The following is a 26373-nucleotide window of genomic DNA, read 5'->3' as shown; positions in this document are numbered from 1 at the left end:
AGCACAAAAATCCAAATTTCGGGTAGTGGCAATATCGTAATTGCTTGCAAAATTTAAGGCAATGTGCTAAATCGAGGGAGAAACGACTAAATTTCACTGTAGAAATTGACAGTTTTACTCCTCCCTCACCGATGTTATTACATAATACCCTTTTGACCGTAATAGTAATAATTGAACCCATATAAGGGTATAACTGGAAAAAGTCACTGTTCACCGAAACATTCTCTTTATAGTAGTAAGATTAAGTAATCAATCTTTCATATAAGTCCAGAACTTCTATGAGTCCAGGTTCGGCCCAAGTACGATTCTGCCAACACCATGTCCAACCCCATCGAAAGTCTAAATGTGCCCAACTGCATTTCGGGCCTGGCCTAGACTCATGGTGGGCATAAGTCTAATTGTTAGTTTGTGCAATATAATAATCTCGTCACTAACCCCTCACTATTTTTTAGCCGAAATTATTCATGAAAATGTGTTCTTGAACTGAAATTATAAGTAAAGATTGATGATGATGGCCAACTGATTTTCTTTAAATTCGAAATTAAAATTTAGGGTGGACTTAAGGCAAAATTATTATTGGGTTTTGTCTTTGGACCGTAATCACTAACTTATGAAGATGGAGAACGTGGAAAAGAGTGTAGTGTTCGATAGGTGGGGTCTTTCAGTGTACCTCTTCTATTTTTGTAATATGTTGCATGCGGTCATAGAACTCACGATTTCACAGAGTCATTCAGTGCACCATGCCGGTGTTTTGTAAATAAATGGAGGACCTTTCTCCTGTTGTCTTATACCAAGAATTAATGTTGAAGTAAAAAAACGGTATTGTTTGATTGGCATGATAAATCCTAATAAACAACTTTTCATAAGCTGCGCGCGCACTTGCACAAATAATGTGAAGAAAACAAATAACGGAATTTCTGGTGAATAAAACCATCATTCTCATCTATTAGAGATTGAATGTGTTACACCCCAAATTTCCAGAAAATTAAAATAGGAAATTATCCAAGATATAATTATCTCAATCTTCACCTGACCTATTCCATCTTCTGAAAACCCAGGATGAAACGAAACCCTAATAACCAATTACTAAACACGATATAGAAAAATGAGATAAAATTAAAACCGAAAGAACAACTCTTCATTCACAAATAAAAATTACTAACCAACTCTATTACATCTGTTTCAAATCAAAACTTTCTACTTTAGAAAACTTAAACTAGTAAGGCTCAAAAAGCGAATCCAAATCAAACGTCGTCATCCACTGCATTCTATCATCTATGTTTTCAAGAACACACCCACGTTGCAAAACAAAACAAACATGGGTCAACAAATTGAATTTGCTGGTATGAGTAAGACTAAAATAATATACAATACTACATTCAATCTTCCAAATAAATAAATAAATATAACATTACCAACCATTTCAACTTGGAAGACAAGATAGTTCCGTTTTCTAAAATGGTGTATAGTTTCTTCCCAAGTAAGATTTCAATCCCATTATCTAGTAAATTAATATAATTAAAATCTTACCTATAACCGCTTACGTGTTAAGGTAGGATAACGTCCCTACATAAGATGTTAATAAGTCCTACCCTCCTGCAAAACAAAGTTAGGTTTCCCAAACATAAACATTTAATTCATACATCTACTTCTCTCACAATAACCATGAGAATACACAATCTGGCATAATATATCACCAATATTAACATTCATGTCACACCACCATATCAATTATATCACGGTAACCACATTTATATTTCTTCGTAATAAATCATATGTATCATATCATAATACACAACCAATCATATCCAACAACTCGCTCATACATAAAGCCAATATTTTACTTTAAAACCACTCGTCTACTTATGAGAACGAGGAGAATCACAACCAGGGAGTACATTCATCCCTCATGAGTATCAACTCACACAAACCACGTATATATTTCTTGTAAAAATCATGTACATCATAGTACGTAAATATTCATATGCAATAACTCACTCATACGTAAAATCAATATTTTACTTTGTTTATTAATTATTTCATTGACTCATTTATTAATAGACATTGCCTAATCTTTAATTCCACGATTTGCACTTCACACATTTGCCAAATCACACATACTCGTGTGCCTCACTCACACTGAGTACCACGTACTATAAGACATATGTCCCAAGCGGAGATATCGCCCCCATGAAACATATTTTCCTCTTTTAAACTCTTCACTTTTGAGTCACAGCCATCTCTGGGCTTTCCATACATATAAACAAAGCCTCTTTTGGGCATAAAAATATAATAGGTCATTCATGGCACATTCAATGAATACCTTGGGTCATTTCCGCCACATTCAAGGAATACCCATCATAACACTAACAGTTCATTCATGGCACATTCAATGAGTACTTTAGGTCATTCCCGCTACATTCAAGGAATCCAGACCTACATTCATGTACACTCAAGGAATCCAGCCCACCCGCAAGGCGAATGCTTTAGTTCCTCTCTAAGACGGCTTTTCACATGACATCATTAGTCATAACATTTCATTTCATTTTTTTTTCATCAAAGAGGCGCGGAGAGATCTAAAGATGTTGGCAACACATTAAATTTTCACAACACTTTTAATACTCAAGAGTTGTAATTTATTATAATATTTTCATTATAAAATAAATATCGTCTCAAGCAATAGAATCATTACTAAATATTTCAAACACAATAACCAATCAACTCACCTCATTACCAATTATATAAATCATAGATATCAAAAGTTTCAATCATGAATAACACAGTAGTTAAACTAAAAGACACACAATGCATTCCACGTAAAACAAAACAATATTAATTCTACTATTAGGTCTACAAGATCAAACGAGAAAAAACTAAAGATCTTTAGCTACCAATATACGCTCTATACATATAATATTCATCAAACAATTGTGCATGCAACCTTTATTCCAGTACATGTAATAGAACTCTTTAGACAAATAAAATAATTACTCCTCCAATCAATACACATTTATTTGAAATATTAATACGATACAAATTGCATGATTATTAAATTTTTCTTGTACAACTAAAACCTACGCTAATAAGTTACCTATATTGTTCTATGCATGAGAAATTGGTTAGGACAGTTTGACCTTTGTCCATTCTAAAAATTCTAGAGAATTCATATAATCAAAGTTTTGAATCAATTATATCATTATGAAAATTAGACAAAAAATCCATTTCAATACAAAAATTTCTAAACACTAATTCGTTTAGTATGTACCCTAAACTATATGATGGAACAGACCCAACAACTTAAATTATACTATTCAATTTTCTGACGCACTTTCTTGTAAAATTCATATCAAATAGAATATAAACTGAAATCAGTCAAGGCCAATTGGAAATGAAAGATGACTCAGAGAACTAAAATTGTTTAGTTCTGTCGAAAAACTAGTTACATCATCTAATTAGTCGAATTCAAGTTACAAGTCAGTACTTATGCTGAATTCTGCAAACATATCATCGTTCCAAACGACAATTAAAATTATAAAACAAATAGAAAACGTTCATAATTAAATATGAAACTTTTATAAAATGATAATGAAGTATTTATGAAGCAAACAAGATAAAAATCACATAAAAACGATTTATATACTTTTTTTGATAAAAATATGTCTACTCACTTGAAATTGAATTTGCAAATGAATATCAATGCTTCATTTTCTCCAATCCTTACTATTTTTCTTCTTCTCTTTATTTCAATAAAAAATATCACCAAGTTTCTTTTTTTTTTATTGGAGGCTAGGGTTTTGTTTTTGGAATAAAAATATTTTTACACAGGAAATTCGCAGGTTTTGTTTATTCAATGTTTTAAGCCGGTTTAAGTTAGCCTATGGGTCTAAAAACACCCAAGATCCATACCTACATGAATTGGTACATTTTAACAATGTTTTCAAACCGAAAATGATTCTAAAATTATACCCACAAAAGTTCTAACAAACAAATTCAAATAAAAACAACTTTGAAAAATCAACAACAGCCAAACAAATTTTAGAATAAGCTAGACTTCATAATATAATAGTTATTTTCAATTCAAATAATGTAATTTATGTTGTTTAAAAATTGGGGTTGTTATAGAATATCACGGAAACTGTATATGCGCTGTAGAGTAGAACAATGGATGAATATGAACTTGAAATTCAGAAAAACATGATACAATTGGAAGCTAAGGAGGACTGTGCTGTAGGTTTCTTTCAAATGCACATTGAGAACATGTTGTATTGATGATTTGTCGGAAGCCAGAAGGAAAAAAGAAATAAGCAATTAGCAATAGCATGTAGAGGAACTTCAAAAGCATAAGCAGAGAACTTCCTCAAAACAGCGACTTTAGCACATATAACTTTGTGAAAAAGGGGAATGTACGTTCATTTCACAAACAATACTCATATAGGAAACAAAGAAAGGTTGCAAAGCTTATTACAATACAACCACACTACAAGCCCAAAGCTCAGCATGATTATCCATGAATTGTCTGCAGAAAGAACATATTCTCTAGGAACGTTTCGAGAAACTCTCTTTAGTGTTATCTATCGTTCTATCTTTAGCTATTTGTATTTATATGTTACATTTACATAAAATCCTATAATTAGGACATTTGATGAAAAAAGAAAAATGAAGTAGTTGTTTCATGTGATCCTTAAATCATGACAGATAATTAAGTACCATGCTTGGGTGAATGATGAATTCTTACTGGAAAAGTGCTTGGTGGGCACTTTATTAGATGAGAGCCGATGAATTTTTTTTGCAACTATCATCAACTCATTTTCTCTTCATTCTGACCGTACTTGACAGGATGCACTCAGTAGAGTGGTAAATCTTATTCAAATGATTTATTTGCTTCATGCAACATGTTTACGTTTGGAATGACCAGATCAATATACCCTTCGAGACGTGTAAGCTTTTCGTCCAAATTATACCGTTTTGATTACACATTGAAACATACAATTTTTAGGAACTGCAATATGCTGTTTTTGTCTCATAAATTAGACATGTATCAGAAATTCACAATGATGTTTGATCTGTATCAAATAAACAATTTAAATAATACTAGTAATGTTGATCTCTATATTGCTGAAAATCTTGAATTAACTTTTAGTGAATAGGACTGAACGATTATGGTGGACACATCACTGTATATATAAAATGAGAAGTTTCAGACTTTAATAGTGACTAATCTGTGATCTACGGGTTATTCTTACTCAGTTTTTATTTTACCTAATTTCCCTGTTCTTCTTCATCTTTTATTAATTCCCTTTTCCTCTCCATGTGCGTGTGTTCTTGACATCGTTGTTAGCATACGATATTTATGAGTATCTGAGGTCAGGAGCCGGAAACAACTTTGGTTATCGGAGGCTTTCAATGGCTCTTATTATTTCGAGACAATCACTTGTGTAATTGTTTTGTTTTGTTTGTTTGTTTGTTTTTTTGTTAATGTGAAGTGAGATGTAACATTACTATTACAGGGACCCCCTCTTTTTTTTCAGAGAGTCCTAACATAGAAGAGTAGGAAACTGGCTAAAATCACACAAATCTGTAGAAGGTTTTCTGTCAAATGCAGCATGCGCTGAGGTGGTGTGAGATCTACTCTCAGGTCTCATACAGACTGAATGGACATGGACCCGTGATTACCTTGTATCCCCTGAGATTTATAGAGTTCTTCCCAAGGATGATGCTCTATTTGAATAGCTCTTTCGCTTGGTGGAGAGACAGCTACCTGTTTTACCTTGGGGTAACGTTGCTTGCGATCTCTCATTCGGGATGAACGCATTGGAAGAAATTGTTTTAGCCATGTAATTTGTCACTGAAATGGGTGGCCTGGGTAGCTTATAATGTCTCTCAGTGGGGAAGTAAATGAGAAATCATCTCCATTAGTCCTGGGTTTTCTGTGCTTCACTGGCATTGAACAAATGCTTTGTTATGCTCTAGCTGATAGAACCTAGTGCATGCCAATTTCTCGGCTTTGTTGTCACCACGGGATTTAAAAGATGTTGGTGTACATGAATTGAGATTCTCGATTGCTTTGATTGCACTTGTGAACTTTGCAAAGTCAGTGGGACACTGGGACAGACAGTCACATCGTCTGCTTTGGAGTTGGTGTTCTGATCCTGTAGATCTCTCGTTTAGTTTCTTTTTACTTATCAGTTTTGCATTGGCAAGAATTGTTGGAGTCATGTAGTGTCTAGTGTGCAGGCCAGGGAAAGAATTGTTGGCGTATTTACACGCACAAGTTTACGTCTCAGCTCTCAGTGGCATTGTAAATGAGAAATTACACTGGCTTAATGGTCCTTGGCTTTGCGTGTTTCACTGGTGTACTGTCGAGCAGATGCTCTGCTGTGCAATACAGTAGTTGCTTAGTTAATAGAACTTGCGCACGCTAAGTCAAAAGTCCTGGGACCAGATGATCTCGTCTTTTATGGGTGGGAGATGAAAATGGCTAAAATTAGGATCCGGTTTTTCAGTCGGTATAGGTTTCCAGTTTCCTACTTTGTCCTGAATGGTTAGGAAACTTAGGAAACCAGTTTCCTTGCAGTGCAATTTTATAGAAGCCTTAAGCATCACTGTGTGTAGGGGCTAATATTATGTAAGATGGTCATGGCAAAATTTTGTGTCAATGAAGGAGGAGAAGAGCAACTGCAACTAAGCGGTATGCAAAACCTTGTACAATCTAATCCATCCTCCTCGTTTTGCTATGATGCATTACGTCTATGCACTCCCAAATAGGTCCCCTAGCATAGTCATGTCAGTAGATAAAACCGATATTATTTTATAGATCACCAAGTTTTCGACAATCATCAGGTTTCAACAGTTCCTTACAGTCTCGAATTTAGTGAATTTTTTCGATCTCCTTGGTTACAAAGTAATCAGTTCAGTTAATGGCTTGCTTTATTTCTCCGCACAATATTATCTCCCAGGCGACACATGAGTCCACCAATCATACTATATTTGCAATCCTATTACCCAGGAGCACATCTTACTTCCAGAAACCCCAAAACGTACGCAACCATTGCCCTGTAAACTTTACAAGCAAAGAAAACTTCACAAGCTTTCTATTGATGTGAATATACTTGGAGATGCATCAAAGGAGATTTTGCTTTAAACAGGGAAGTTCGTCATCTTTCTGTGAAAGCCCGGCCTTCTTTATGATGTCGAGCTTCCCGAGGCGCTATTTTTATGTTCTCCACCTTCTGAGGTCAAGTGTATTGAATTCTTAAAACATCTTTATCTAGCTCCGCCCATAATTCAATCTCTCCTCTCTAAATGCCTTCGTCTTGAAACTTTGGCATATGCCTACAATTTTCATTCTCGTTGAGAAGGCTACAAAAAATTTCGGTTGTGCCCAGGTCCAATCCAGCACTAGCCACATTCTTAGCCAGTAAACTAAAAAACCAATCTCTCTTCACTCTTCCTAAAACCCTAAAACTTTTTGGTTTCCTAAAACCACCCTCCACCCTCCAATATGGCACCTAAAAAGAGAGGGAGACCAATGCCATTGCGTTTATCTCCACGAGAATTTTGTAGATTGTCGTATAGGACATTATTTTTTGGGGGGTCAGATAAATTCTTCCAACATTTTATGATTCCACCAAATAAGACTCTCATTGAAACTCGAGCTTGTTCTTATCATGAACATGTTAAACTAGGCCATGAATACTTCTCTGTAAGTCTTATTAAACCATCTTGTTAAAATTTATTATATTTTTATTTCTGTTTTCATTTGTTTTGATTTCTGGTTGCAGCAAAGGCATTCTGTAAATTTAATGATGGATCTTCCACCTATTTTGCCTAGCGTGCTTGATGGTTGGGTGAGGACCCTGAAACCTAAAGTTTCCCATGCAACATTTTACGTGTCAAACTTACAACAAACTCTTGAGTAAGTTGCAATATTGATAATATGTTTTTTTTAAGAAATTAAGCTGAGGTTAGGCAGACCTCCACCTGGATTGATTAACCTTTTCTTACATACCTTTGTCCACTCGCATCTTCATTTACAATTCTCTGCAATACATAATCTAATGGAGGGACAAATTGAATGGAAAGATTACAACTACCCTGTTTTAGAGATGCTAGATAATCTGCCGCTCTGTTTACTTCTCTGTACACATGCGAGCAGGAGACAAATTGAAACTTGTCCTTTTTCTGATCAATGGCTTCCAGAATATCCCAACAATACCAAGGTGGCTTCTCCAGTTTATTGATAGCCTTCACTGCCCTCAAGGAATCCATTTCCAACTCTACTTCCTTATATCCCTCTGACAGGCATCTCTGTAGACAAACATCGATAGCTTTTAGTTCTTGAAAGAGCACTGAATGCATTCCTCCACCTCCACTAAAACAAGCTAGCACGCCTGCCATCTTGATTCCTTATCATACCGCCATACCGCCCATTAAAACTCAACGCCCATCAGCATTTGCCTTTACACGATTTCCAGGTTGGGGAGTCCAAAGAACAAATTGCGTACCTTGAAGCCTTCAATTGAATATCTATATTCAACCGGGTGGAACAGTTCCTAGCTATGATGGACTCTTTAATTTCCGGTTTCAGAACTTGCAAGTAGTTTCAGAACTCACATACCATCTTGTCGAATAGCATCCCAAATGATTTAAAACTTTGCCCTAATCTTGAGAGTTTCTTTCCTTCCATATACTATCAACAAATTTACAAAAGAATACTTTGTAGATTTCCCCACCTCCGCATTCTTCACAGAGTCTTTGGATTGAGGACCATTCTCTCGTTAGTCGTTCTATTATCCGTAACTATACCCGGCGCAATTGCTTGACTCGGTAATAATCTCCCTCGAGTAAGAGCACTCAAAGAACAGGTGTTCAGAGAACTCTCTGCTGTTACTACAGAGACAACAGATTGAAGAAGAAATGATTTTTCTTTGTACCAACCTGTCTTGAGTAGGAATGCTATTTGAGAACAGTTGCCAGGTAGTGAATGAATGTCTTGGCAGTACCCATTGTCCCCACACCAGTTTATGCCATCCTTTCTTTTCTCTCCTCGGAGTTAGAGCATCATAGGCACTGTGTGATGTGAAAAGACCACTCTGATGTGGCGTCCATACTATTTTATCAACTGACAGATGCTGGTTTATCTCCACTTTCCTAATCGTTTCTCTCAACGACATAGATTGTAACCTATGAACTTCTCCATTCCACCTCCCATTTTCAATGATGGCACTCAATTTTGTGTCATCAGGGAAATCCCACTCGGCTTTTGCTTCTTCATCTTCTATCAATGGTGATCAATCACACCATATATCATGCCACAATAGGATATCATTCCCATTTGCGATGGTGTATTTTATGAATTTTTTGGCCACTGCTCGTGTCTTTAGAATACTACGCCATGTCCACGAGCAATCTTGTGGCATCTTCATAGTCCAAAAGTGACTTGACTTGATATGTTGCTTCCACATCCAATCAACCCATATGGTGTCTTCTTTATTCACCAATCTAAAGATCAAACCACAATACGCACCAATATTCCATCTATGTAAGTTCATAAATCCTAACCCACCTGCTTCTTTTGGCTGACACACCGTGCTCCAACTTGCTTGATGATAGCCTTTCTGGGTAGAGCTTCCAGCCCATAAGAACTTGGCACATATCCTTTCAACTTGCTCCAGAACAGTCTTGGGTAAAATGAACGTTCTAGCCCAAAAGGTATGAAAAGATAACAACACTGATTGGATTAGTTGTACTCTTCCTGAATGAGAAAGCAATCTCGATTTCCAGTTCGTAATCTTACTAGTTACCTTCTCCACAAGAGGCTGACATTCCCTTATACCTAACCGAGCCGAGATGAGTGGTAAACCAAGATATCTCACTGGTGGTTTAACTAACTCCACCCCCATGATAGAGGCCAAGGATACAGAATCTTGCTCATTTAGCCCTCCAGCTAAGAGAGTTGTCTTGTCCTTATTGATCTGTAACCCTGTAGCTTTTCCAAACATATCAAGAGATTCCTTGACTGCTTGGACAGAGGAAGACTCCCCTTTACAGAACATAAGAACATCATCAGCAAATGCCAAATGGGACAGCTTCACCTGCTTGCATTTTGAATGATATTGTATGACTTTTTCCTCGAACTTTTGCTTGAGTATACAACTGAGAATCTCCATGACAAGCACAAAGATATATGGAGATAAGGGATCTCCTTGACGAACTCCTCGTTTTCCAGCAAAGAAGCCTTCTGGTGAGCCATTTATCAATACCGAGTAGGAAGGAGTTGATATACACATTTCAATCCATTTACATATGTTAGGAGGGAATCTAAAAATCTTTAACATGGATTTGATAGCCTCCCAACTGACCATGTCATATGCCTTCCTGATGTCTACCTTGATGGTACATCTCGGAGTACCATTCTTCCTTTCATAACCCCTGAGTAGCTCGTGTGAAAGGAGAATGTTATCTTGGATTGATCTGCCAAGAATAAAAGCAGATTGATTAGTCCGCACTAATTCATTGATAACAAGCTTTAGCCTATTTGAAATGACTTTAGAAAGGCATTTGTATGTAGTGTTACACAGTGCTATAGGCCTGAAATCCTCAACCTTTGAGGGATTGCTGACTTTTGGTATAAGACATAGAAAAGTCGCATTAACACCTCTAGGAAATCTACAATAAGCAAACGCATTTGAAATAGCAGCAATGAAGTCATGACCAACAATAGACCAACATCTCTTGAAGAAAAATGGAGTGAAGCCATCTGGTCCCGGTGTTTTGTTGTCCTTCATTTCGAAAAGCGTTGCTTTGATTTCCTCTGCTGTGATCTCTTTATCAAGAATAAGTTTCATCTGATCAGTTACTTTGCCTCTGACTTGCAAATTATTAAAAAACTCCTCATTATAGATCTCGCCCGCATCTGCTCCAAGCAATTCAGTGTAGTAATCCAAGATGGACTTGATAACAGCTGCCTGTCTAGTGATATTTCCGCCTTGTGTATCCTTCAGAGCCCAGATACCTTTTCTCGCTTTCTTTTCTTCAAGAGATTTGAAGAAAAAGGCTGTACACTTATCACCTTCAAGCATCCAATCACTATCTTGCTTTCCCTTGATCTCAGAAAACTCTATGTGTGCTAGTTCACTATACCTCTGCAAAGCCTCTTTCTCTTTCTGTCCCAGGTATGGATCCATCGGAGCATTATGGATTAGCCTCTGTATGTCATACAGTCTTTCTCTTGCTTGCGTTACCCTTCCATGAATATCAGAGAAGTTACTACGTGCCCATGGCTTAACTCTCACTTTGAGCATTTTCAGTTTTTGCATCAGCACATACATAGGGTTAGCGAGGATCTCAACATTCCAAACTTCCTGCAAAATATTCTGGAACTCCTCTTGTTCTACCCAGTAGTTCTTAAATCGAAAAGGTGTTGCCTTGCTACTGAATTCATTCCATTGGAGTAATATAGGTGAATGATCGGATACTCCTTGAGGTAAAAATTCAACCTTAGAATTCGAGAGAACATCATTCCAGTGACTATTAACTAAGCACCTGTCAATCTTGGACATGATTCTACCTTTTCCTTCCACTTTATTGTTCCAAGTGTGGAAGAATCCATTATAGCTCAAATCTGATAATCCTGATATTTGCAAGCAATCCACAAAGTCCTCTGCTTCACTGGGATGCATAGGCCTTCCCCCCACTCTCTCATCAGCTTTTGTTATATTGTTAAAATCCCCTACTACACACCACGGTATATTAGCTGAATTATGAATAGTCACAAGATCTTGCCAAAGCTCTAATCTGAGAGACTTCACATTTCTAGCATATACAACTGTTAAGAGGATCTCTTCATTAGAAGGCTTGAACCTTACTCTGCAATGGATAAATTGATCAGTGTCTTGTAGCTTGCTGATGTCTATCTTGTATGAATCCCAACAAATCCATATATAATGCAACGTAGGATCCTTCCCATAGTTATTTGTATGCTCCCAAAATGGACAACAAATGTTTCTAAGAAAATCATACTTATTCAGCCTCACTTTAGTTTCTAATAAACAAAAAACACTAAGTTTCTTATCCAATCGAAACTTGTTTATTTCTCTTGCTTTCTCTACCTCATTCGCACCTCTAACATTCCAAAAGCACATGGGTGTACTCATCGATGTCCCTTGTTTTTGGAGCCTCTAGGTCTGCCCCTCCCTTTCTTGTTCTTTGGTTTTACTTTTTTATGCTCTTGCTTTTCTTTCTTCTTGTTATAGAAATTGCTTCCCTCTCCACACTGTTTACCCGATCTTGTAACAATTCCCAATGGTCTCACAGGATCTGGGGTACTAGGGACATGCACTTCCTCTTCTACCTCCGTGATACGATCATGAAAGTATTATGTTTCCTTGTCAGAGCATTCCTCCACTGAATTCTCTTCTACTTCTTCTCTATCTGTTAAGAGATGAAATCTCGTTTCCATATTATACCTCATAAGTCCGTCTTCTTCCATTCTAGCATTCAATATCTCATCCGACATTTGTTCATGAGGAACAATTGCCAGTATATTCTCCTCTTCATTTCCATTCTCTAATGCATCCATAGTCCTAAATGCTTCGGCTTCATCTACCCCACAAGCACTAGGACTTCCCTCAGGTACCTTTGGGTTGGGGCCAGCAAGTGGCTCCCTTACTGGTGTCGGTTCCTGCCTGATTTCCATTCTCACCTCTGCTGTGGGTAAAACATTTATAGGCTTCCAGACAGTTTCTCTATTCCTTCTTTTTAATCTTCTTTTTTGGCTCTTAGACAGTCTAACACCTTCCCCTTGTGTTTCAGATACCATTGGTTCCTTTCCTGTAACATTGCACTGAGTTGTTCCTACTGATTTCTCTTGATCCACTGTGTTTTGTTCCTTATTCTTAGTACCTTGTCTACACTCTGCCACTAAATGCCCGACTATGTTGCACTGATTACAAAACTTTGGGATATTACCATACTGAATTTTTTGCCAAAACTCAATACCCAGTTCTGGCACTTCAACAGATATATGGTCTGGAAGAGGCTTTGACAAATCTATGTCTACCAGCACACTGGCATAATAACCGTTAGTTCTTTCTAGAGAATTTTCATCCACTCGAATAGGACATCCAAGCCCTCGTCCCATGCTCATAAGAATATCTACTTCCCAGTACTCAAAAGGTAAACCTGGAAATTTAACCCACACTAAACCAGTTGTTTGTTTGTGAGTATCTATATTAAAATTTGGAGTCCACTTAATAAATCTTGCCAGCTGACCTTGTACATACCAAGGACCACCAAAATACATCTTGTTAAGCTCCTCCTCAGTAGTGAAACGGAAAATGATGAATCCTTTACCCAGAGGTGAAATCTTTACTGTTCCTTTAAGACCCCAGTCGGCTCTGGCTACCGATATGATTGTATCAATGTTCACTATATTGGTATCCATTCTTGTAATCAGAGCAAACTTACAAGAATCAATACCTCTTTCCAAAGCTGCTAAAGGAATCTTAATGGCAAGTTTGTCATCCTTTCTTGTAGGAATAGGAAGAGAAGCAACGTCAACAGTTTGTTTCATCCGTCCTCTTGTTTTGCTGGCATAAGTCTCTTTGTTTGTATTATCATCACCACTATTTCTACACTCCTTACTGCTGGATGTTTTTCGTGCATCATTGCGATTAGGGAAGGTGACATGGTGTCTATCCATTCCAAACCCCAAGGGAACAGAACCCATAAAGACTTCTGCGAAGAAATGAATCTAGAACCAAGACAGTCAGAAAACTAAAGAGAGCAAGAGTGAGCAAATCTCACTTCAGAAAGCAACTCCCTCTTTGGAACTCTGACTTTTGAAAGTGAAGGATTTTACCCAAAGTCTGAGTACACACGAAGAACAAACGGAGATTGAAAATCAAGCTTTTAAGAACTCTCATTGTAATCAGTGAAGGATTTTACCTAAAAAAGAATGAACTTTGAGAGCTGAAGAGATAAAGTTCGCCCACCAAACTTTTTTAACTAAAAGCGGCAAAAATTTGGAGTCCTGGATCATAAATGCAACTTAAGTTACTTCACACCCTATCGCCCAACAGTTGGTCCCCATTTTCACATAACCAAATTGTTATGAATATGTTATTGTGCCTAGTATGATTATGAAAGTTCTAATTATCAAAGATCTAATTACAGATTTTACATCGAGTTTCTTGGGCTTAAATTTGTAAAGGGATGGATTGTTCCGCGAGACATATACTTGTGCGGGGTTGTACAACTAAGCAATGACTTCTTCTTACATCCTACACAAAGTAAGTTTCTCCGGTAAATTTCACTTTATATTAAGAGTATAGCCATAAAAGAGAGAAGCAAATGGCTAATGAAATAATAATTCTGTGACATCGTCAACCAATTTATGCTCCTCTTTTTCCTTGGTTTCGAAAATACTTATGTTTTTTTTGTGAGGTCGTCAACCATTTGGCTTCGTTAGAGGGTATCCAAAATGATGTTATCCCCGATTACCTAATTGAAACCTCATTGGGACTATTTCAATTCGTGTCTCCAAGAGAGGGAGGATTAGTAGATCAGTAATGAGCTCTAGTACACAATTAGGGCTTTGTTCAATTTCAGATTCCTTCGAGCTTGCCAAGTTATGCTCATTTACTAGAGTCAAAAAGGGATTCTGATCTCTACCTATTAATGGAATGAGAGCTCCACCTTTTAATACTCATTGTTTGTTCTGACACTCTTCAACCACTACTTCTCCCGATTACAAAGCACCCAATACTGATAACATTAGAATTTGAATTCTGAATATCCCTTTCTCCCAGTACCACATCATCCAGCCGAATTCGAGATGGTCTACTCTTTCATGAAAATATTGCTTTCTATGCCCAATGACATTTAATTGTGCTAATATATATTTTACCAATTTGCAGTTTTTGGAGCGGCAGGTTATGATGTTGGAAATCAGTTCGGACATTTCACTATTGTCACAGATGATGTAAGTGTTTCCTAATTAACATAAATTCATAATTCTTTAAATAGTATCCTGTTATTAAAATATATAATTCTTTAATTTCATGAATTGACAGGTGAATGGGAAGGTCCAACGAATTTTAGAGAAAGATGGAATTGTCTTAGATGGTGGATTTGATAAAGTTTTGGTGAAGGATCCCGATGGATATACGTTTGAGCTCATTGAGCAGGAGCATCATAGTGAAATAATTTCCCCTGTAATGACTCGGGTCATTAATATTGATCGTGCGATTCATTTCTATAAAAATGTTGAATATTGGATATAACATTTTTGAAGTTTGTTTGTAAACATTTTTTCTATATAATTTATTCATTTGTTCGTGCAGGCATTGGGGATGAAATTGCTGAGGAAAGAAGTGTTCCCCAAACTAAAGGTAAAATCATTTACCAAAACATCCTTTAACTTCTAATGTGTTAATTTTATCTTTTTTCCTCTTTATGTTATGATCAAGCATCATCGGTATGCTAGTACATCAACATTGGTAGTTTGGTCCAATTTTCGAATGTTAAGTAGCATCGAGTAATGTGCAAAAGAAATATAGGAAAAATTTTAAACATGATTTTCTAGCTAAACTAGACTTTTATCTTAGCAATGCTGAGATGGTATATTTTAGAATTGTCAATCAATGAAAAGTTGGGGATGCTGTAATCCCACCTTAATTGTCAAAATAATAAAAAATGGTTTTTCCAAGGAATTCCATGGTGGTCTTGCCTCTAGCTCTTGGACTCATATTATTAGGTATTCTCATTTCCGAATTTGCTTTTTTCATAGTTTGTTAATGAACCTCGACTAATCACCGTAGCAAGTCCTTTATTCAATTGAAGAATTATGAACCAATTGACTAAGTTCCATTTCCTTGAGCATAACTAGTAGAGACTGAAGATTGTTATCCATATCCAGCAGATACGAGGTTACAGTACGAGTAGAATATCAAATTACAAATCCTATAGAAGCCAAGCCAAGGGTGCAGGCCTGCAAGGCATAGCCAAGATCAGTAAACCGACACCAGCAGTCGATGATGCTTTTAATGTATATTCAATGTGGCCATCCCCCATATATATGAGTCCAATGGAGCTAATTTAAGTGCAAACTAATGTCCAAGGGAGCTGATTTGCACTGTCGCCTTTTTCAACTTTTACTTTTAAGTCCATATACAAATATACAATTACCAATATGTCGTCAACAATCTTCCAAACTCAAATGCTCAAACTCCAAAACCGAATACCCGCCTACTAATTTAGTTTCTTACCTTCTGGATTGGGTGTCACTTTGCTCTGGAAGCTATAAGATTTAGTAATAGGATCAGTTTGCTTATAAAACTTATCGAACTGCGTAGTTTCTTTAGTAAGAGGCACTCCCTCCCTCTGCTCCTCCATCTGTGGAATCCAATCAATCGATTGAAAGCTCTAGTCCAGCTAATCCAAAGCTATCTGTTTCAAGCTCTCCAGTGGAGGCAAGAGCCCCAATGAGTGAACTTCTCGTTGAATCATCAGCTTGGAGAGGTGTGTGGGGGCGGATACAACAGAACTTCAGAAGCAGTAATAGGAACTACTGAACCAACTGTGTCCAAATGGCCAATACCATCCATTTATCCATCTCCAGACTCAAGCCATTTACCTGAACCAACTGTGTTTCTTCCACTCCAAGCCCAGCTCTTTATCCTTCTCAATGCCTTGCAAGGCCCAGTGAAAGCTATCGGAGCCCTATGAGGTAAGGAAGCCCTCCATCGAGAGAAGGTAAGCAAGTAGACTCCACCAATTCCTAGCTAGGTTCGAACCAGTTAAGCATCTTCATTTGAGGCGAATACCAACCAAATCTATTTTTTGCTCTTGCGCCAAGTGGATGTATTTTCTTTAACTTTAAGGAATCAAAGACTTCTAAGAATTTATTGGAGTGACATGTAAATTTTTTGTCTTACGGAATTATCTCCATTGTGTGCTAGTGAGTTCAGTGTTGTTGTTCTCCTTTTACAAGATGTGTTTGTACTAGTTGTGTAATGTTTGTTTGTAATATTGATTGAGTTACTCATGTAATCTGATGTGCACTTTATTTAAAAGTACACTTTGCTGTGACAATATCCTATCAACGCCTTCCCTCTTTGTTTTTGGATATTTGTAAAAATCCGATGTGGCACTTTATAGATCTACACTAATTGATTTTTTTTTTTTTTTTTTTGTGCACCTTGCAGTACACTTCAGCTTTTTTGAGCTTTGCACATGATTCGACCAATCAAGTTGTTTTTGAGTTTCGTGCCTATCATGATGTCGTGGAATACCCACAAGGAAACTCAAACATACAGGTAAGTTTAAGGATGAAATTGGTAAATGCTGGTTTGTTGTGTAAAGATTATACTCTTGGTCGATTTTTAGTTTTTACAGTAGCAAGTCGAACCACTAATATGCTTGTTCAAATTCTAGCTTGGATCAATTAATTTGATGCTTTTATTTGATAAATGTACAAAATGAGAGACGTGTAAAACTCATCGACTATGTAAGCACCCATGCTGTTAAAGGTGTTGCTGAAGCATGTGAAGGCGTCCATGTTTCAACCTTCCACCTCTACAATGTGTAATGACCTCTTATTGTGCTCCTACCGCCTCGGCGCACCTAGCTGACCACTATAGGCAAGGTGTGGTGAATAAAAGCGTGGAAATGCGCAAAAAAGAGCTTCTGACCCAAGTTGCTACTTCTGAAATTTTGAAGAAGATGAGAAGATATGCATATCTTACTTCACATGAATTTTTTAATTTGTAGTTGTGAACTTACCTTCCCAAAAAGAGGAGACTAAGAATGAGCGAAGAACAAACTAGAAGGAAAATAAGCATCACTTGATCGATCGAGTTTAGGGTTACTTTTTTTGGTTTCGGGGATTGTCAATTTTGACAGATATCCATAGTTCAAGATCTCAAAATGACAATTTTGATACCTTAGAGAACCAAATTCCGTTGAGATACCACAAGAGCTTGTGTCAAGAATTCAAGTTTTTAGGTATTAACTCTACCCTTTGTATTCAACCCACTTTCAATGATTGAAACCATTTCTCATTTGTTTCTCGGAAATTCAACCACCATCTTCTTAAATTATGGTACGTTCTTGCCTTTCTTATATCTATTAAGTTTCTTTCCATCTTCTAATTCTATATTTCAAAGAAAGTTGGGTCTTGGGTCCAAAAATATAGGATAATAATTCTCAATTAGGCAAGAGTACACCATGATTTTCCCCTATTTTTTTTAATATTTTCTTTATTAATGGATTGCAAAATCTGTTAGATTCAAACATGGCAGGAAATCAACAATATTATACTTGTGCTTACTGAAACTGTGCTTACCCAAGCTTTTCTTCTCCATCGAATTGTACATTAACGTCCTTTCCTTCTCTATTGAATTGTTATAATCCCAAAGTGCTATTTTTATAAAGAGTTAGTACAGATAGATAGGTTTAGTTATGTACTATTTGTAACTCAATTATGTGGCAACCTAAGTTATGAACCCTGAACCCTTGATGGTTATTAATGATGTGTTATTCCAATGCTAAGCTCTAGGCTTTACCATCCCTGATGGCAATGTGTTTGCTTGGTATTTTACGTTCTTAATGACCATTATCAAACGTATGATATAGGTGATGCAAATCACCAACACCTTGCAAAATAAATTGGTTGTGAGTTGTGACAGCCATGATCAGTGTATGGATCCCGTTGTGCAATTAATTGGTAATTGGATTTACTCCATGATATATACTTGACCATTGTATCAGTGTATGTGTAGCTTAGCCATAACCAAAATGATGTAGCCTAGCCTCAAAGAACTGTCATAGGCATCTACCCTGTCTTTTTTGTTAAATGTGGTAACATGTGATTTATGCTTTTGAGATATTTTTTTAAAAAAAAAAATCCCTCAATCACTCTTGTTAGAGTTGTTTACCCATAATCTACATGTTTGCTTATATTCCTCTTTGTATGGTTTCTCCAATTGGTAACTATAAAATTTTGATCTGCAATCAGAATTTATTTGAGTCTAGATGTTGTGTATAATCATACTTCAGTGTTCAAAATTTGGCATCGGAGATGGTGCTGAACATTGAACACACCACCTTATTCTTCTCTCTTATGTTGTGCTTCACATACTCACGTCCTTTAGGAAATTTTGTATTTGTTTTTTTTTTGTCAGGTAGATATAATTCTTTAGTTGGATGCATATCCGTCTTTTGAATTACTCTTTTTGTGGAAGTCATTTTTCTACTTCGTTGGATGTATTGTCTTTGTCTACTAGCACTACTTTGCCTTGCCAATTGGTCTTTGATCCGTTTATGTACTCATACCTCTTGTCATTCCTTATCTATGGTACTGAAATGAGTATTTTCAAAGGAGCAGGACTTGTTACTTGCTCTTAGATTTGTTCAATTGATTGCAGGTAGAATTTCCATTTTTAATTTGTCTTTTTGAACTGACATATATGAAATATAATGGAGGCTATTTTTCTTCTGCATTGTCTGCTTTATTTTGATTCTATGTGTGTGTGCTTAATAGTTAGTACTGTACATTTAAGCAGCACTCCTACACATATTTTGAAATGCTACATCGTTAGTGGACTTTAAATTATTAAGATGGAGTTGAACTAATACGAGATGACGTACATGTTTATATATATGGATTGCATAATCTTTATGGACGCCCCACATGCATGTTAATGTGGAAAGGAGTAATCCTATAAGACAATGAGTGGCATAGCCACGGGTTAAAGCTAGTATGGTAATGCAGTTTATATATGTTTATGTTATTGGAAATGGCTATTATCTAAGGCGTCACCAAGGTGTTCAATTTGCTTATGAGATGGTGCACGCCGCGCCACATCACGTGCCACACACCGCGCCACATGCCACACACCATTCACATCATATGTAAGCACGAGGAAATGAAATGGTATTATACTATTATTGAGTACTTTACATTTGAGAGGATTACCGATTTTGATCTTTTTTTGTGTAAGAGAGGTAGTGATGTGTGGATTTGGTAAGCACTGATACATTTGGACTTCGGGTCCAACCATTTTATTATTGCAGCCTCACCACAAAGTATCAAGACTAGGTTATCCAATTAGGATCGCTTCCAAAGAAAGGAGTCTGTATCATGTAACCTTATAAGGTGTTTCACTTAGGTTGGTTGTGGAAACGGGACCGGACAGTGAGCAATGAGGGGTCCAATTATCCTATACTTCCTCGGGTGCGCCAAAGGCTCCATCTTCAAGCCCTCCACCCTACCTTTGTGTAATGACCGCTTCATGAGTTCCAGCCGCTACCTTGCCATAATGCTTTAGGCGAGGCATGGCATGGAAAGGGGCCGAAAAGAATAAACAAGAGAAGATGGAGAAAGACTCTACACGTTAGATTTTAACTTAGCAGTGCTTTATGTTGTTTTTGTGTAGATGTTGTGGTCTCTTTTCATTTCCTTTTTCCAGTTGGTTTCTTTTTTTTTCTGGTCCATCATATGGTTTCTTATTCTTTGGTATTTTATGATTTTTGTTTTTTTGTTTTTTTAGTATTTTGTGCTTTTCGAGGATTTATACAAGATTGGCGGGGTTGTCTACCAGGCTGTGCAAGAATTGGGAGGGAGTATTAAGCGTTTGTACTCACGTTCTGAAGGAGATAGAATGAATGCACTTTGTTTTCTTGATCCAGATGGATTGAAGATGGTGAGATCTTAATGTCATGTATTAGGTTGTTTAAATTTACTGTTGATATAAGTTTTTGTTGTTGCTTTTAGGTATTGCCTCAGATTTAATGTTGATATAACTTTCTGTTATTGCTTTTATAGGTATTGGCTCGCTCTTTATTTCTAAAGTGGATGGATGGAGTGAATAAATGAGGGTGAGTTGGCTCACACAACTCTTGTTAGATTTTTTATGTATGTATATTATTTTTTATTATTTTTTGTTATTGTTTAACAATTTAGGTTTTCCTTTGTTGTTTCTTTTATGTGGTTTTGAGTTGGTGCATTTCGGAGTTGATTATTATTTTGATTAATGATTATTTTGGTTTCGCATAATTAGACAAATGATTTTTTTTTAAATAATGGAAAAAGGTAAATCCTATATGGTATTCATAGATTTGTTATGTTTCACCATGTATTACTAGAAAGTATTTTGAAAACTTGCTCAATAATCATGACGTACTATACATATAGAAATTTGCTAACAAATTGTTTTAATTGGGGGAAAGAATTCCCATTTTAGTTGCTAACCCGCTCTAATTTCCTAACAAATTGGTTTAATTAAGTTTTAGAAACCTGTTTTTTAATTGGGAGAGGGATCCTGTTTTAATAAGAGAATGATTCTATTTTTAATTAGAAGTGCAAACATTTTGTCAAGTTGGTAACTTAAACATCAACATGCTATAGCAAAGTTCCACAGTGGGCTACTACCTTAAAATATGTAGTGTTGTTTCATGTCAGCTCAATTTGATTGTTTATGGGTTTTGCGCCTTGCAGGTCTAAGACAATCTCTGGGACAATTTGGATGACATGAACGCAACTTGTCACGGTCTCCTGTTTGCTTAAGCTGTTAGTGACAGCCTTTTATGCTGCAACTTCTTTGCTTAGGATTGATTAAGGAGTGCAATTCTCTGTAATGAACCAAACTTCAACATCTGTACTTTTTGGTTAGAAGAATTTCAATGTAATCTACAACTTTATGCTGTTAAGAGTTAAGAATCAAAACAGCAAGGACTAATCTGCGTAGTTCATGTGTCTCCTGCTTGGGCCCTAATGAATCAAGGCTTGCATTCGTCGTGCAACATGGTCTCTGCGATCTGGGCTCGTTTCTAAGAGAAATAAAAAGTCCAAATAAGTTATGTATACATGGATACGACCACACCGCGTTGCGGTATAATAGTTACTATGACTATAAAGAGTTAATGCTAAATCTATGGTGCGCGAGTTATACCGAAATTAATGGTGCGCGTGTTTTCTAGCCACATATTTGTGAGGATAGAACTGGAACAAAACGGGTGAACAAGTTAACGCAACAAAAAAATAGCATAAACTACTATTCCGGGTGAATAAGTTAATGTAACAAAAAAGTAACATAAACTACTATATGTTACAGTCGATAACATAGTTTGATGCAAGAACCAAAATATCGAATTCGGTGAATATCTCGATGTACTAAAAAACCGAGATATATCGGAAATATCAATTTTTTTGTTGACCAGTCAAAATTTTATTTTGTATGTCGATTATATCGGAAATATATTGGTCAAAGACAACAATTTATATCGGATATATCGTATATATCCGTCGATATATATTATTATATCGGAAATTGTGAAATATATCGGGAAAAAAAAACATATTCAATATTCAATATTCGGTTGAGATATATCAGATATTTCCATCTCGGTGTACCCAAAAAATGAGATATCTTGACGATATTTTAGGCCTTGGTTTGATGTAAATTATCGTTGTTGTGTCTTCTAGGGTGCGCTTGTTTGCATTAATGAATGTAAGACATGTTTACAAAGAATACGAGATTAATTGAGAATATAATTATAACGCTATCTCTAATCTTATTTCTCACTATATTGACAACAAGGTAATAACCAATTCCTCATTACTAATCCTCCATTACTAGCAACACAATGTGTGTGAATATTTTGATTCCTCTAAGAGCATTTGCAATGCAGGTGGTAACACAATGTGTGTGAATATTTTGATTCCTCTAAGAGCATTTGCAATGCAGGTGGTTTTGGGGGGTTTGTGACTATAGTCACCGGTTTTGTTGAAAAAGGGGTGTGCAATGCAGAGGTGAAAAACTGGTGATTATTTTCCCCAGTTGAAATCAAGGTGAAACTTCCACCGAGATAGTGGCTGACTTGTTAACTTCGGATGGGATGTTGGATTCCGTCTGGATTACAAAACTCACCAGACGGAATCCAACATCCCGTCTCGCTATATTTTTTTTTCCAGACGGAATCAAACATCCCGTCCGGAGTCCTAATGGCTAGTTCACTAACGGTTAGAAAGTCAGAACGGTAAAAAAACAGTAAAAAATAAAAACTATGGTATATATACAACATTTGTTCCATTTCATTTTACACTTCCAACTATCATATATCATATTTCTTCTCCTTTAAAACCAGTTCTTAAAAAAAAAACAAAATATCAAATACACCACCTCAAGCATCTCAAACAACTCAAGCAAGTGGTAGCACTCAAGCAAAAGCAAAAACTCACTTTAGCATGTCCGAAGATCAAGCTCTATGTCTTGCTTGGATAAAAATTAGTGAAGACTCCATTGTTGGTACTTTCCAAAATGCAAAAAGATTTTGGAATCGTATAACAAACGAGTTCAATCAAGCACGTGGGTCGGATAGGTTTTCTGATTCAATTAGCGGTAGATGGAAATATATTTCGAAAATGGTGAATAAGTTTGTTGCAATTGTGAATGCGGTGGATGCTCGACATGCAAGTGGTACAACAATACAAAGTCGGGTAATTACAACTAAGTCAATTTTCCAATTATTGATTATCTTAGTCTTAGTCTAATTATTTCCATCTTAGTCTTAGTCTAATTATTATTTCCATCTTAGTCTTAGTCTAATTATTTCTATTTTATTTTTTAGTTGTCCGAGTCAAGGACAACGTACCAACTACAAGAAAAAACGTCTTTTTCACTTGATCATTGTTACGTTATACTCAAGGATAATCCAAAGTGGAGTAACGTATTTGAGGCAAGGTCAAGCCGCCCCACAAAGGGAAAAGGTCGCAAAAATGATGGTGAAGATTCAACTTCTAATTCACCAAGTGTTGGTGGAGTTGAATTGGAGGGTTCTCAAGAAATAGAGCGTCCTCAAGAAATGGAGCGTCCTCTTGGATCGAAGAAAGTCAAGTCCAAGAGGAACCAAGAAAAATCAGTTGGTATGTTAGAGGGTTACTTTACACGTTTAGAGGATACATTTGTAAATGATGCAAATGAAACACAAAAATGCTTAGAACTTAGGGAAAGGGAACTTGCATATGGTCAAAGAACTGTGATGGCAAGAGGAGAAAAAAATCGGATTCAAATAGAAAAAAAATCAAGTTCAATTGGAAAAAAACCGGCTTCAAAAGATGCAATATGAAGCTAAGATTTTAGCGACCAATACAAGTGTCCTCTATCCCGATACCGCTTTTATAATCGAGCAACAACAAACTGAAATACGTGCTGAATGGGCAAGTGCTAGAGGTGGTTCTAGCTCTAACTAAACTTATGTAATATATATTATTTTATTTTAATTAAAGCACTATGTATTTTAATTAATGCACTATGTATTTTAATTTCACTGTCTTTTTAATTAATGCAATATGTATTTTAATTTCACTGTATTTTTAATTAATGAACTATGTATTTTAATTTCACTGTTTTTTTTAATTAATACACTATATATGTTCTTTCCAATATAATTATGTTCATAGAAATACAATTACTAATAAAATTAAAATACATTGTAATATAGTTTATTAAAACACATCTCATTAAACAGAACTCATTAAACACACAAAAACTTCTTGGAATTATATAGGAAATACATTAGGAAATACATAGGAAATACATTAAGAAATACATAGGAAATATATAGAAATACTTTGGAATGAACTTCATAGTTCACGTTAGGAAATACATAGGAAATACACTTTCATTTCCATTTTAATTTTCCCCTCCTTCTCCCTCCTCTGGATCCGACCAATTTGGATCATAAATTGGTCTTGGATCTGGCTTCTTCTTCAATACCCCCAATTAAAAGCATGCTCAACTAAGTCCTTTTGAAGATTAGTATGTGTAACTTCATTTCTGATCTTATTTCTTGCTTCAATCATCTGATAGACAAAATGAAAACCATCATCTTCGTGAAAGAGCGCAAGTATTGTTTCTTTCCTTTGACCTTTCCAATTCCAAACTCCACTTTCATGTTCATTCTCAACAATCATATTATGCATTATAATGCATGCCTTCATTATGTCTCCAAGAACAACAACACTATGACAACGCTCAGAAGCCTTAACAATATGCCATCGTGCATGCAAAACTCCAAACGCGTCCTTTCAACATCCTTTCTTGCAGCTTCTTGACGTTGAGTAAAGATCTTTTCATGCTTATTTCTTGGATAACGAATGGCTTGAACAAATGTGCCCCATTTTGGGTAAATACCATCAGCAAGATAATATCCCATATCGTATTCATTACCATTCACATTAAATGCAATAGCAGGAGCCTCACCTTGCTCTAATGATTCAAAAACATGAGAACGATGAAGCACGTTAATGTCATTATGCGAACCTAGTAAGCCGAAGAAGCAATGCCAGATCCAATAGTGTTTGTCTGCAATGACTTCAAGTACCAAAGTTGGTTCCTTCTTGTACCCTACATGTGTTCCAACCCATCCAGTTGGACAATTCTTCCACACCTAGTGCATAGAGTCGATTGATCCAAGCATTCCTGGAAAACCCCTTACTGCATTTTCAGCTAATATCCTAGCAGTGTCTGCCTCAGTTGGTCATCTCAAGTACTCTTCCTCAAACGCCATGATTATTGCCTTGCACCAACACTTCATAAATACATTTTCTGTGGAATCTCTAATTTATAAATACTCATTCGTTGAATCAGAAGAACAACCAGTTGCTAATTGTGCAATAATCGAAACTAGTCACTTCAGAACCCGAGTTGCTGCTTGCCGACCCAATCCATCCACCTTGTCTTTGAAGTAATCGTCGAATGCTGCAACAGTTTTCAACATATACATAAAAAGCTCTCTTGTCATCCTATACCTTCGCCTAAACTTATGAGAAGGCCACCTATAAGGTGTTGTGAAGTAATCCCTCATTATCTTTTGTTTACTGAAATCACCACCATCTCTAAACGTGTAATCTCTGCCCTTCACAGATCCACCGCGTTTGTCTGTATCCACATCTTCAATTTCAATGGCTGCTTGAGTCATTAATGCCCCAGCAGTGGATAATAATTGCAACATCCTCCTCCTCCTTCGCCTCATCATATCATTATGCTCATCTCTTACTCTTTCCATATAGTCATCTTCAGCGGAAGTACTAGAAGACGACCCAGTAAAACCAAAAGACGAACTATTACTACTAGATCCTCACCATAACCTTTGGTTAAATGCAATTCTTTCTTCTCTAGACATTTTTTCTATTTTTAGCTTGGTTGTAGGGAAGAAGATGGTTGTTTGTTTTTTTTTTATCTAAAAGAAAGAAGAGTAAAACGAAATATGAAAGGTAAGGTCACATGTGATAAGGTCACATGTGATAGTTAGATTTTGGTCCACTCTCCAATTGACAACACATTTTATCATATTTTTGTTTACTCTCCA

The 26373-nt window shown here is 36.3% G+C and overlaps 1 protein-coding gene across 2 annotated transcripts; it reads left to right on the top strand.

The window, feature by feature from the left end:
- Positions 1–7787: 7787 nt before the first annotated feature.
- Positions 7788–21742, top strand: LOC147494606 (lactoylglutathione lyase GLX1-like). Of its 2 annotated transcripts, none has more exons than XM_086566941.1 (9): positions 7788–7915; positions 14176–14291; positions 14919–14983; positions 15075–15215; positions 15345–15392; positions 17208–17318; positions 20604–20705; positions 20828–20880; positions 21500–21742. In XM_086566941.1, the coding sequence occupies exons 1-8, from the start codon at positions 7803–7805 to the stop codon at positions 20876–20878; spliced, it is 747 nt and encodes a 248-aa protein (XP_086423067.1). In that variant the 5' UTR covers positions 7788–7802; the 3' UTR covers positions 20879–20880; positions 21500–21742. The 2 variants fall into 2 exon arrangements, with proteins under 2 accessions (XP_086423067.1, XP_086423066.1); XM_086566940.1 differs by having other exon boundaries at positions 20553–20705.
- Positions 21743–26373: the final 4631 nt, after the last annotated feature.

Source organism: Coptis chinensis, chromosome 6 (assembly GCF_015680905.1).
Source record: "Coptis chinensis isolate HL-2020 chromosome 6, ASM1568090v1, whole genome shotgun sequence".
Classification (NCBI taxonomy): Eukaryota; Viridiplantae; Streptophyta; class Magnoliopsida; order Ranunculales; family Ranunculaceae; genus Coptis; species Coptis chinensis.
This window is presented reverse-complemented; position numbering and strand designations above follow the sequence as displayed.

What these genes read in the sequence shown, in the direction of transcription:
- LOC147494606 (XM_086566940.1), top strand. Translation starts at nt 7,803, where the DNA reads ATGATGGATCTTCCACCTATTTTGCCTAGCGTGCTTGATGGTTGGGTG. An exon ending in AACTTACAACAAACTCTTGA is followed by an intron (nt 7,916 to 14,175) that starts GTAAGTTGCAAT and finishes ATCTAATTACAG; the next exon opens with ATTTTACATCGAGTTTCTTG. An exon ending in AAGGAAACTCAAACATACAG is followed by an intron (nt 17,319 to 20,552) that starts GTAAGTTTAAGG and finishes TTGTTTTTTTAG; the next exon opens with TATTTTGTGCTTTTCGAGGA.